Consider the following 11,287-nt stretch of genomic DNA (forward strand, 5'->3'; position numbering starts at 1 on the left):
ATAAAGACCGGATTACATGTTTCTATGCTTCGATTTTGATAATGTATTTGGGAATTTATGATTTTTTTTAAGGTAATGAGTCATTGGATAAGTACTTAAATGTTTGAACTGATTATACAGGATGTCATTATCATGCCTCCTCCATGGTATATGATTGAGATTTTGTATGAAGGACAATGGGATACCATAAGTAATGTCGATCCCTATAAAATTTCTTACATTATTCGACTACAACTGGTGTGTAAACTATACAAAATAAAAACTGGTTATGTGGATATCATCTGTGGTCAGAATATTAAAATAGAGAATAATGACGAGGTAAATTTTATGCTGGAAATGTTTAAGCATATAGTAGTAGTCACTTTATGCATCAGTAATAGAAGATCTCCCTTTCAAATAGTGATGCATGATGATTTCTTTAGTGAAGTTGATGACAATATTGGTCCCATACTACTGGATCATCAAAGTTGTTGAAGATTATGGCATTCTTGTTGTCACATTATGAAAATATTTTGTTTATTATTATCATATTATGTTGTAGCCTTTTTAGTTTTAGAAGTATGACTTAGATAGGTAAAGTATGAGATAACTTATAAAGTATGAGTAAAAGTATGGGCAAGTACGGGATTGATTGTAAACCATACTTGTGGTACTTTAATCTTTTTGTATTTAAGTATGAAAGTTGATCAATGTATTATGCCCCAAACCTCAACATGATATCAGAGCTTTTTAGTTCTTAGGGGCCTGATCAACACCACCGTTTTCAAAGGTTAGAACTATGATTTTTGGGTAGTAAAAATGAAAGCTTTCTTGAAAGCTCAAGGTTTGTGGGAGGTAGTATAATAAGATTATGAATCACCTCCACCAAGAGCAAACCCAACTTTGCTCAAATTAAACAACAAGAAAATGATGCTTTAAAGCCTTGAGCTATTCCCAGGCTTAGCAAGATATTGTCCGCTTTGGGTTGAACCCCTCCGGCACGCACAGTTTTGTTCTTGAGCTAGAACCAACTCAATAGCCCAAAAGGCCTCTTGCTAGTCTAAGGCTTGCCCTTCATTATATACATCACCTCCACCTTGTGCTTACCCGATGTGGGATTCGCCTAAGGTAAGCTAACATCTCAGACTAGCACCTCATCTGGTGCGGATGTTACACTTTGCCCCCATTAGGGACTCAGTGTCCTCGCCAAGGTTTGCCCCACCACCCACTAGAGGGACAAGGCTTGGCTCTAATACCAAGTCTATGGCATCCTAGGCTAGCAAGATACTTTAAGCTTTGGGCCGAGCCCTCTTAGGCTCGCACGATTTTATTCTTGGGCTAGAATCAACTCAATAACGCAAAAAGCCTTTTGCTAATCTAAGGCTTGCCTTTCCTTATATATATCACTTTCACCTTGTGCATAGCCGATGGGAGATTTGCCTAAGGTAAGCTAACATCTCAAGCTAGCACCTCATTTGGTGTGGATGTTACAAAGAAAGCATGGTATTTGTTAAAGGAGGAGTTTCAAGGTTCCGAAAGAATAAGCATGTGAAATGCAAACTCTTAGAAGAGAATTTTAAGCTTTAAAAATGAAAGATGGTGAAAGCATTAAAGATTATAACATAAGACTGATGCAAGTAGTGAACCAGCTAAGAATGAATGGAGAAGAAATTTCATATCAAAGGGTGGTAGAGAGAATTCTCATCACTTTGCCTAACAAATATGAATCTGAAGTTGCTACCATTGAGAAATCTCATGATTTGGCGAAGTACTCTGTACAGAACTCATAGGAGCTTTGCAAGCTCAAAAGCAAAAGCTGTCCATGAGAAATCAAGTATCCAAGGAAGGAGCTTTTCAAGCAAAGGTTAAACATAAAGAGCCAACTATTGTGAAGTATTCTCCATGTCGAATCTATAAGAAAACTAGCCATGAAGAGAAGGATTGTTGGCATAAAGGAAAACCGTAATGCTACAAATGCGAGAGGTTTGGGCATACTCAAAATAATTGCAGACTTAAGGAAGAAAATAGCTCAAACATGGCACAAGAAGTATGGGGAGAAGATTATTTGTTCTAAAAAAAATAAAAAAAATATATTTTGATGAGAAGTGTACCAAATGGTGAGAAGTGCACCAAGAAGTTACAGAAGCTTTTTGGAGAGAAGTGCTCCATATAGAAAAGAAGAAAGTCGGAGAGTAAGTACTCCATGAAGAATTAAAATGTTAGAGAGTAAATGCTCCATACAAAACAAATTAAATTAAGAACTATGAAGAGAAAATGCTCCATGTAACATTGTGATTTGGAGAGAAGATGCCCCTAAGTTGCAGAAATTTTAACCAAAAAATTATCCAAAACAAGATTGAAAAGTTTAAAGTATAGACTTGGTATTTCCAGCAAAAATGCCAAGGAGGAGTGTTGAAGGTTATGGCTTTCTTATTGTCACATTATGAAAATATTTTGTTTATTATTATTGTATTATGTTGCAGCCTTTTTAGTTTTAGAAGTATGAATTAGGTAGGTTAAGTATGAGATAAGTTATGAAGTATGGGTAAAAGTATGGCCAAGTATAGGATTGACAATAAACCATACTTGTGGTACTTTAATCTTTTTGTATTTAAGTGTGATCAATGAACCAAACTCCAACAAAACTAAAGATGTATCTGAGCCTGTAGTAATTGATTTACAAAGCCAAATAGGGCATAGTAGTATGGTAGGACCTAATGGTGTCATTGTTGTGGATTCTCAAGTTAAAGTTGATGATATTGGTGGAATAAGTGCAACAAATACTAAAGTGGAGGATGTTGGTAGACTAAGTGCAAAAAATACTAACATAAATGCTGAGATTGAAGATGTTGTTTTGGGTAAAGAATCTCAGAATGCAGGTGATTTAATGCTAAAGAAAATCATGAAGAATAGCAGAATGTAGGGCTTGGCAATGTTGAAGCTAGTGTGGATGGGGAACAAAATGAAGATGAAAGACAAAATAAGAGGGAATTTGTTAGAGATTCAAATATTTGAAATAGGTCATGCAATGAGGATACTAACTTTGCTGAAATGGTTAGCAACCTTGGCAAAAGAAGATGTAGAGGAAGACTGCTAGGTGTTATTTTTATAATATTTTTAATATAGCTTTTATTAGAATTTTTAGTATTTTTAATTACTTTAATTAGTTTTTATTTAGTTTTATTTATTTTTTTATTTAAAGCTTCCTTAAATTATATTAAATTATATTTTACTTGATCTTGAGGATTTTTTAGGTTTTTTTATTGAAAACTAGCCAAAAATGCAAAAGATGATTAAAAGCAAAAGTTTGGACATGACATCTAGCAAGAAGCATGCCCAGGCCGTGCTACCCAGTACCCTCGTGCTACTCTGCAGAGTTCAACTTAAATCGAGATTTCAGATTAATCTTGTGCTGCCTGCATGAAGATATTGTGGGACGTACCTTATTAAAGCTGGATTCCTATTTAGACGATGTGGGAGTTCTAATTGGGAAGAAATACAAACCATAAATAGTTTCCTATTTCCAAAAGATTTCTTGCTTAATAGAGATTCACTTTCCTAAACGAATCCGAAGATATTCCAAAAAATCTATATAAAGAGAGACTAACTATAATCTAGAGACATTCATTGTATATTCCATCTTTTGTTCTATTGTTCTCCACTATACGTAGTTTCTCTCTCTTTAAGACTTCAAGTATTCAAATTGGTGCAAAGATTCAAGGAAGCTGCTCAAGCCAATCGTTGACTAGTTTTTATTTTTAAACTCTTTTCTTGTTTATTATTCATTATGAGATTATTTACAAGTTTAATTGAGTTTAATTTATTTACTATGTCAAAATAAATCTTTTTACTAGGGATATGATGTAGCTTCAATTCAACTCCAGTTTATAATATTAGATTTGATTTTCTTTATTTAAGTAAAATTTATTATTGATCTTAATGATTCCAGGCAGAGTTTCTCCCCCTGGATTGATTTATTTCATTAATCACTGTCAAGGGAAGGGTTTTTGATATGAACATGATAATAAATTTCATGAGAGTAACAACATGATGTGAGAGCTAGATGATTTGACTCTTGGAAAGTTTTCATAAAAGTAAAAGCTTTAATTTGTGGACTTCTGAATAATCACAAGAACTTAATGATTAATCTATGTTTGGTTGCGCCATTGAGAGATGAGTAATTGAATTGGGTTAAAATAACTAATAAAACATCGAGAGAGCTTATTAGCAATATAGGATTCTTTCTCCTTCTTAAATAATTAAAATTGATTATTAAACTAATAAGATAAACCGGATAGAATTAAGTGAAGTCAAAATTCCTAATAACCTTTAAACCTTGATTTTTTTTTCAACAATTACTTGATTTCTTTCTTATTACTTTATTTTATTTTTTTTATTTTTATAATTATTCTCCTTATTGTCATTTAAATAATAGTAGGTTAATAGAAATTTGATACTTGGTATATAATCCTCGTGGGAACTAAAAAATCAACTTAGTATACCTAATGTCCATATGTTCAAACTGATGAGATGCAAAGGAAGAATTAAAATTTGAGGGACATGAATGCTTCTAACAAAGCTGAGGAGACCTCTTATTGAGATGGAACTAAATATTCAAGACTAAATGCCTAAAATACAAAAAGATGAGGACCAAATAATTAATTTTGTAAAGCCTCAAAGACTAAATAATTATTTTCCCTAATTTTAATTCTTTCTTCTATTCTCTCTATTAACTTAAGCATCAACATGATTGTAGGTCAATCCCTTGATTCAGATGCAAAGAAGAATATTTCAAAAAATATTAATTGATTCAATTTATGAGAACCAAATTATTTTTTTATTAGGAATTTATAAGACATAGAAAGGAAGGTTGCAAAAAAGATCTGTTTTATGCCTTGGATTGGAATCTCAAGCCTTATGTTCTGGATCAATTTTTGGAGCTAAATATGGAAAATAATTTCAGAAAATACTAAGTTTTAGTGGTTAAACTTATCTATTAAATACTATCTGTATTCTATAATACTTGTCACATTTAGAATTTCACGTTTCTTAATAAAACTATTAAATTTGTCTAAATTACAATAAATTATTGAATAAATTGACTATATTATTCTTAATTTAATTCTAATTATCCAAGAAAATTATTAAATTGAAGTAATAATTATTAGTACATATACAAACGGTAAACATGGAAAAAAAAAGTTATTACTCCTTGAAAAAATAAATATGACAAGTATTTTAGAACAAACTATTTTCTGAAATGTGATAAATATTATAGAACAGAGGTAAAACAAGGAGCGAAAGACATTTAATATGAATTGAAAATAAAATAGTACTCATGATACGATACGTGTAAAATATTTTTATTTGAACCAAACACTTGAGAGAAAAATCTCATTCCATTTCTGATTCCCTTCAATTATAATTGTTCCCAAGTTTTCATTACAGTTCAAAAATGGAACAAAAATAGTAATTCAATGAAGAGACATCCAAAAGGGAAGCCAAAAAAATCTTGAGTCTTAAAACAGATTGTTGGATTTTTCCGAGTTAAATCTATTCTTTTGGCATATTTTACGCACAGAGAGATTGTAAACTCAGAGTTATTGATCTCTCCATCATCTATTTAAAGCAGCCTTCCTTTTATAAATAAATGCAGTAAAAGAGAAAAAAAAGAAACTTAAAAGTGAAAATGTCACAAAATCTAGTATTCTTATTTTTCAGTCTTGTCTCAGTAATTTCATTAGTTCATGCTTCTAGTTATGGTTATAATGATGGAAGAAAGGTATAGTTATGATTGTTAAGAGGGCAAATTTCTTGATGACAAATTTGATTTTTCTTTTTTTTTTTTTTTTCTGCTACAAGTTTGTAATTTCAGTAATATTGGAATTTTTTTTTTTTTTAAAACTTCCGAGTCTAGTTGGTATCTTCACTTATCGAACCATTGAAGGTCTCGAATTCAAACTAATTAATTTATTATTATTATTATTATTATTATTTATGATGTTACTGTCATGCTATCTATTAATTGTCCCCTTTTTTTTTTTTTTTTGGCTCATCACAAAATAATGAATTTATGTGATTGAATACTACTGGAGCAGTTTAGAAACTTTTAGATTATGTAGTTATAAGTTAAATTATATTTATATTATTAAAATTATATTCTTAGATTTTTAGAATTTTTTAAGTAATGTTTATATTAATATTAATATTAACATTGATTAATTAGTTTCTGAAATTTAAATTATAACTTATTTTTATTATGATATTTATTATTCTAGAACATTTTTAATTGATTTTATTTTTTATTTTTACTCATGAATGACGCATATAATTTTTGAGAACCATCAGCCATATATTGTGTACATGGGAGACCTGTCCGGAGAAGGAAAGTCAGTCGAAGAAGAGCACCATAATTTGCTTTTGACAGTAATAGGAGAGTATGTAACATTTTCTCATCATTTCAATATTATATCATTTGGTTCACAAACCAAACAATAATTAAGTATTTTACATAACAACTTTTATTACCTAATTTTCCTTAAACATGTGATTGATGCTGATAATTTTGCTTTCTCGAAAACGCGTTAGGTAGAATACTGTAAAATCGACTAAATTAAGTCAAATTGATCGGTTTAATTTTTAAAAAATTTAGTTTAATTTTGGTTTTTGATAACAAAAATCAAAATAGTAAATTGAGATCTGAGTGACATGGATGTAATATTTTGTTTTTGTAGTGAGTCTATTGCAAGAAAATCCAGAATACATAGCTATGGAAGGAGCTTCAATGCATTTGCAGCAAAGTTGTTACCCCATGAAGTGAAAAGACTATCAGGTATATGTTTATGTGAGTATGATATTTAAATTTTGAAATAGCTAATAAGTTTAAAATATATGCAGAGGAAGAGAGTGTAGTATCAGTTTTTGCAAGCACAACGAACAAACTTCATACAACAAGATCATGGGATTTTCTTGGAATGACAGAAACAATAAAGAGGGTACCCAAACTCGAGAGTAACATCATAGTGGGTTTGCTGGATTCTGGTAAGAACTTGAGTTGTCTTCTTAGGAATTTTTGTTGAAGGAGTTCTTTTGAAAATACAAAAGATGCTAATACTATTTGTTCTTTCCTATTTCTTTACAGGAATTTATGCAGATTCTCCAAGCTTCAGTGATAAGGGTTTTGGGCCTATCCCACGTAGATGGAAGGGAAAATGTATTACTGGAGCCAACTTCACAAGATGCAACAAGTACATATGTTTCTACTTTTGTTTATCTTTAAGAAGTTTCACTTTCTCTAAGATAGTCCTGATGGAATCTTTGAACGGTAATTAATGACATGAAAAGGAAGGTAATAGGTGCAAAATACTACAACTTGGAGAACATTGGTAATGGGGATGAAGACCTAAGTCCAGCAGATGATGATGGCCATGGAACCCACACTTCCTCCATTCTTGGTGGAGTTGCTGTGAGAGGAGCAAATTTATATGGAATAGCAAATGGAACTGCTCGTGGTGGCGTACCATCTGCTCGCATTGCCATGTACAAAGTTTGTTGGGCTGGTGGTTGCACAGACACAGATTTACTAGCTGCTTTTGACGATGCTATTGCTGATGGTGTGGATATAATATCAGTTTCAATAGGAGGAGGCCCTAGAGCCTTTTTTGAAGATACAATTGCCATTGGATCATTTCATGCCATGAAGAAGGGAATATTAACTTCATGTTCAGCTGGGAATGGAGGGCCATCTCTATCAACTGTAGATAATGCTGCTCCGTGGATCATGACAGTTGCTGCTTCTACTATCGACAGGGAATTCCAGACTGCTTTTAAGCTTGGCAATGGCATGATAGCTCAGGTAACTTATTTTATTATGAGTGGTAGAGAGGATTTATGTTTTCTTGGGATGGAAGGGATTAATAATGTGAGATTATAATATAGAAACATACTGTGAGATTGGTGTTAAAATTTACTCTTGAGCTTGAAGCATATTGAGCAATTAACAAGTTATCAAGATTGGTGTTATTAGAATCTTACGATTCATGATTCGAATCTTATAATTCATGCGATTCTCGTGGATTCTCATGTTCAACGATTGTTTTAGCCAACAAATCAAATGGAAAAATTTAATCCAAAGAAAGAAGAGTAAAGAAATATCGATATATTGGAAGATGAAGATGATGTAGGGCTTGAATTTGGAAGTGATAGTAAATAAATTAATATGGATTTGGATAGGAAATTCTAATGGTTTTATAGTTTTACTTTTTCTTTTATTTTAAAATTTTAATTTATAGTTTGATTATTTTGAATTTGACAACTACACAACTCTTTATGTCTCTTTCATCTTGTGTTTAGAAAATGATCTAAAATTGAAATTTATATAATTACATATTTACAATTAAATTTTTAGTATATTTTCATAAAATTAATAGAAATATATCCATAAATTTATACATATGTATTTTAAATTCATGTTGAGAAATCACAATGAATCTTACAATTCGATTCTCCATTTTAAAAATAAAAAAGTGCGATTCTCGATTTGACAACTATAATCAAGATTTTTTATCCACATCCATATTGCATAATGTTTTTTGATATTTTGTCGGCAGGGAATTTCAATCAATACATTTTCACCAAACAAAATGTATCCTTTAATAAGTGGAACCCTTGCAAAAAATCTGACTGCAGAAGAGCCCTATGGAAATGCCAGGTAGAAATTCTAAAAACTCAATTGATTTTGATGATATAACTAATTTACAAGTTCCATTTAGAGCTTCTAATACTAATTCAATCTTATCGGCAATGGTGGCATAGTGCTTGTGATTTTGGGACACTGAGCATGACCAAAGTGAAGGGAAAGATTGTGTATTGCCTTGATAATGCTGGCCAAGATTACACCATTAAAGAACTGGAAGGAATTGGTGTGATCTCTACTCTTACTTCATTTAAAGACACTGCTTTCACTACTGTAATACCAGCGACCAGTGTCGATCCCAACGATGGCTTGAAGATAGATCAGTATATTAACTCAACTAAGTATGTTATGTTTTGATTTAATTTTACCAATAATTTTATTTTCCTTGCTCTATATATATATATATATATATATATATATTGTAACATGTTTTATTTGAATTGATCAAACTCTATATTTACAGGAACCCTCAAGCTATTATCTACAAGACAAGAACTGCCGAAATTAGTGCTCCTGCTTTGGCATCTTTTTCATCTAGAGGACCTCAATCAATTACTCTTAACATCCTCAAGGTTAGTCAAAAATATATATTTGTAATTTTTAGTCTACAAACATAATTGAGATGCTCTTTGTACTGAAATAGTGTATATTGGATATATAGCCTGATTTTGCAGCACCAGGCGTAGACATATTAGCTGCCTACTCAAAATTGTCATCAGTGACAGGGGATCCAACTGATGCGAGACATACCCCGTTTAACATAATATCAGGAACATCTATGTCTTGCCCACATGCCTCTGCAGCTGCTGCTTATGTCAAAAGCTTCCATCCTGATTGGTCGCCATCCGCGATTAAGTCCGCTCTGATGACTACTGGTAACACTCTATTAAATGCTAATATGACATAGTTTGTTTATTATTAGATTAAGGACTAACCAAAGTGCCATTCTCTTTGGTTTAGCCACACCTATGAAGATTAAAGATGTTGACACGGATTTGGGGGCTGGATCAGGGCAAATGAACCCAGTAAAGGCAGTGCATCCTGGCCTTGTTTATGACATTTCAGTGAGTTCCTACCTGAGTTTCCTATGCAAAGAAGGCTACAATAGCACAACCATTGGCAAGCTAATTGGTGGGGAGAAAAAGTACAATTGTTCGAGCTTCAAACCTGCAAAAGGCACTGATGGCCTAAACTACCCTTCAATGCATTTGCAACTTAAAAATAATATGACTTCCATTTCAGCAGTTTTCTACCGGACGGTGACTAATGTAGGATATGCAACTTCAGTGTATAAAGCAACTGTGAAAGCTCCAAAGCATCTCTCAGTCAAAGTTGAACCAGAAACTTTGACGTTCACTTCATTGAAGGAGAAGAAAGATTTTAAGGTTATAGTGAAAGGTGGTCCAATGCCAAATGAGATGGAGTCATGCTCAGCTTTGCTGGAGTGGAGTGATAACATGCATTGTGTGAAGAGCCCTATTGTTATTTGCAAAAGAATTTGGTACTTAGATTGATTTTTTTTTCTTTTTTCTTTTTTTTTTTTTTTAAGAAATTGCTAAGTTAGATTCCAAATTTTTGTTTTTTTCATTAGTATTCATTATTCAGAAGAAATAACATCACTTAACATTTTGAATCCCTTTGAAACTTTCCTCTTTGCTTTGAGTTTTTTTTTTTTTTTTTTTTTTTTGTTGGGATTTATGGTTTTTGTGTAGAGGAATATATCAATGGTGCACTGTGTTTGAAACTTGGCTAAATGATCTAAATAATTGATATGTTCCTTTGGATCAGTAATTGTAATTGATATTGTAGAAGGAAATGGCAGAGCAAGCTTATGCAAGATGGTAAATTAAGAGAGCTTATAATGGTTTTTTTTTTTTTTTGAAAGTTTATTTTTCAGAATAATACTAAGCAATTAATTAACAAAATTCTCAGTAAGAATATTATAAATAATGTAATAAAAGAAATAGTGACAACAATGAGAATAAAAATATAATAAATAAAAAAAACTTAAGACAAAATAATTTATGTAATTTTATTCTTAAAAAATACTAAATTAATAAATTATTTTTTATTGCTAGGTAAAAGAAAAGAAATGAAAGGATGATTTGAATTAATAATAGAAATCACTTTGGCTATGATAGCAATATTATTTACCAGTGTATCAGAGAAAGAAATATATGCATATACAAACAAATTCTTGAAACTCCAAAAAATGATTCAAATAGAACCATATAATTCTATTTTTTTTCCAGTTTCCTAAATACTATTTTCTTTTAAATCAAATAGATTTAAGATATAAGAAAAACAAATATCAAGAAAATTAAACATGCTTAATCATCAATAGACCATCTATTTATTGCAAGGGGATATACATCTCTTACTAAATTAAAATGATAATAGTTACAAATTATTCAGTAATGAAAAAGAAAATAAAAAATTATTATTAAGAATAAAACTCTTTCAAAACTCACCGAACAAAAAAAATTTCAATGTATATAAATATATAAATATATCAATAAAATATTATATATATTTTTTAAATTAAAATTTTCAACTCAGGTTTAATTATGTAAATTTTATTTGAAAATTTACTTTTAAAAAATATGTCGAATG

The 11,287-nt window shown here is 31.0% G+C and overlaps 1 protein-coding gene across 1 annotated transcript; it reads left to right on the forward strand.

Moving 5' to 3' along the window:
• The first annotated feature begins 5,630 nt into the window (after nucleotides 1-5,630).
• LOC105632719 (subtilisin-like protease SBT4.15) lies at nucleotides 5,631-10,336 on the forward strand. The gene is made up of 11 exons (XM_089715849.1): nucleotides 5,631-5,761; nucleotides 6,328-6,416; nucleotides 6,714-6,811; nucleotides 6,877-7,020; nucleotides 7,121-7,226; nucleotides 7,324-7,834; nucleotides 8,589-8,689; nucleotides 8,794-9,015; nucleotides 9,138-9,246; nucleotides 9,336-9,549; nucleotides 9,635-10,336. Exons 1-11 carry the CDS (start codon nucleotides 5,669-5,671, stop codon nucleotides 10,186-10,188), a joined length of 2,241 nt encoding a protein of 746 aa, XP_089571975.1. The 5' UTR covers nucleotides 5,631-5,668; the 3' UTR covers nucleotides 10,189-10,336.
• The last annotated feature ends 951 nt before the right edge of the window (nucleotides 10,337-11,287 follow it).

The sequence above is a fragment of the Jatropha curcas genome, chromosome 11 (assembly GCF_041381405.1).
Source record: "Jatropha curcas cultivar XTBG-Jc1 chromosome 11, XTBG_Jcur_1.0, whole genome shotgun sequence".
In the NCBI taxonomy this organism is placed as follows: domain Eukaryota; kingdom Viridiplantae; phylum Streptophyta; class Magnoliopsida; order Malpighiales; family Euphorbiaceae; genus Jatropha; species Jatropha curcas.

Bases quoted from the DNA above. Each gene is read 5' to 3' on its own strand.
- LOC105632719 (XM_089715849.1), top strand. From the start codon at position 5,669: ATGTCACAAAATCTAGTATTCTTATTTTTCAGTCTTGTCTCAGTAATT. The intron at 5,762-6,327 runs GTATAGTTATGA...GAGAACCATCAG, and splicing joins GTTATAATGATGGAAGAAAG to CCATATATTGTGTACATGGG. The intron at 7,227-7,323 runs GTACATATGTTT...TGACATGAAAAG, and splicing joins AACTTCACAAGATGCAACAA to GAAGGTAATAGGTGCAAAAT.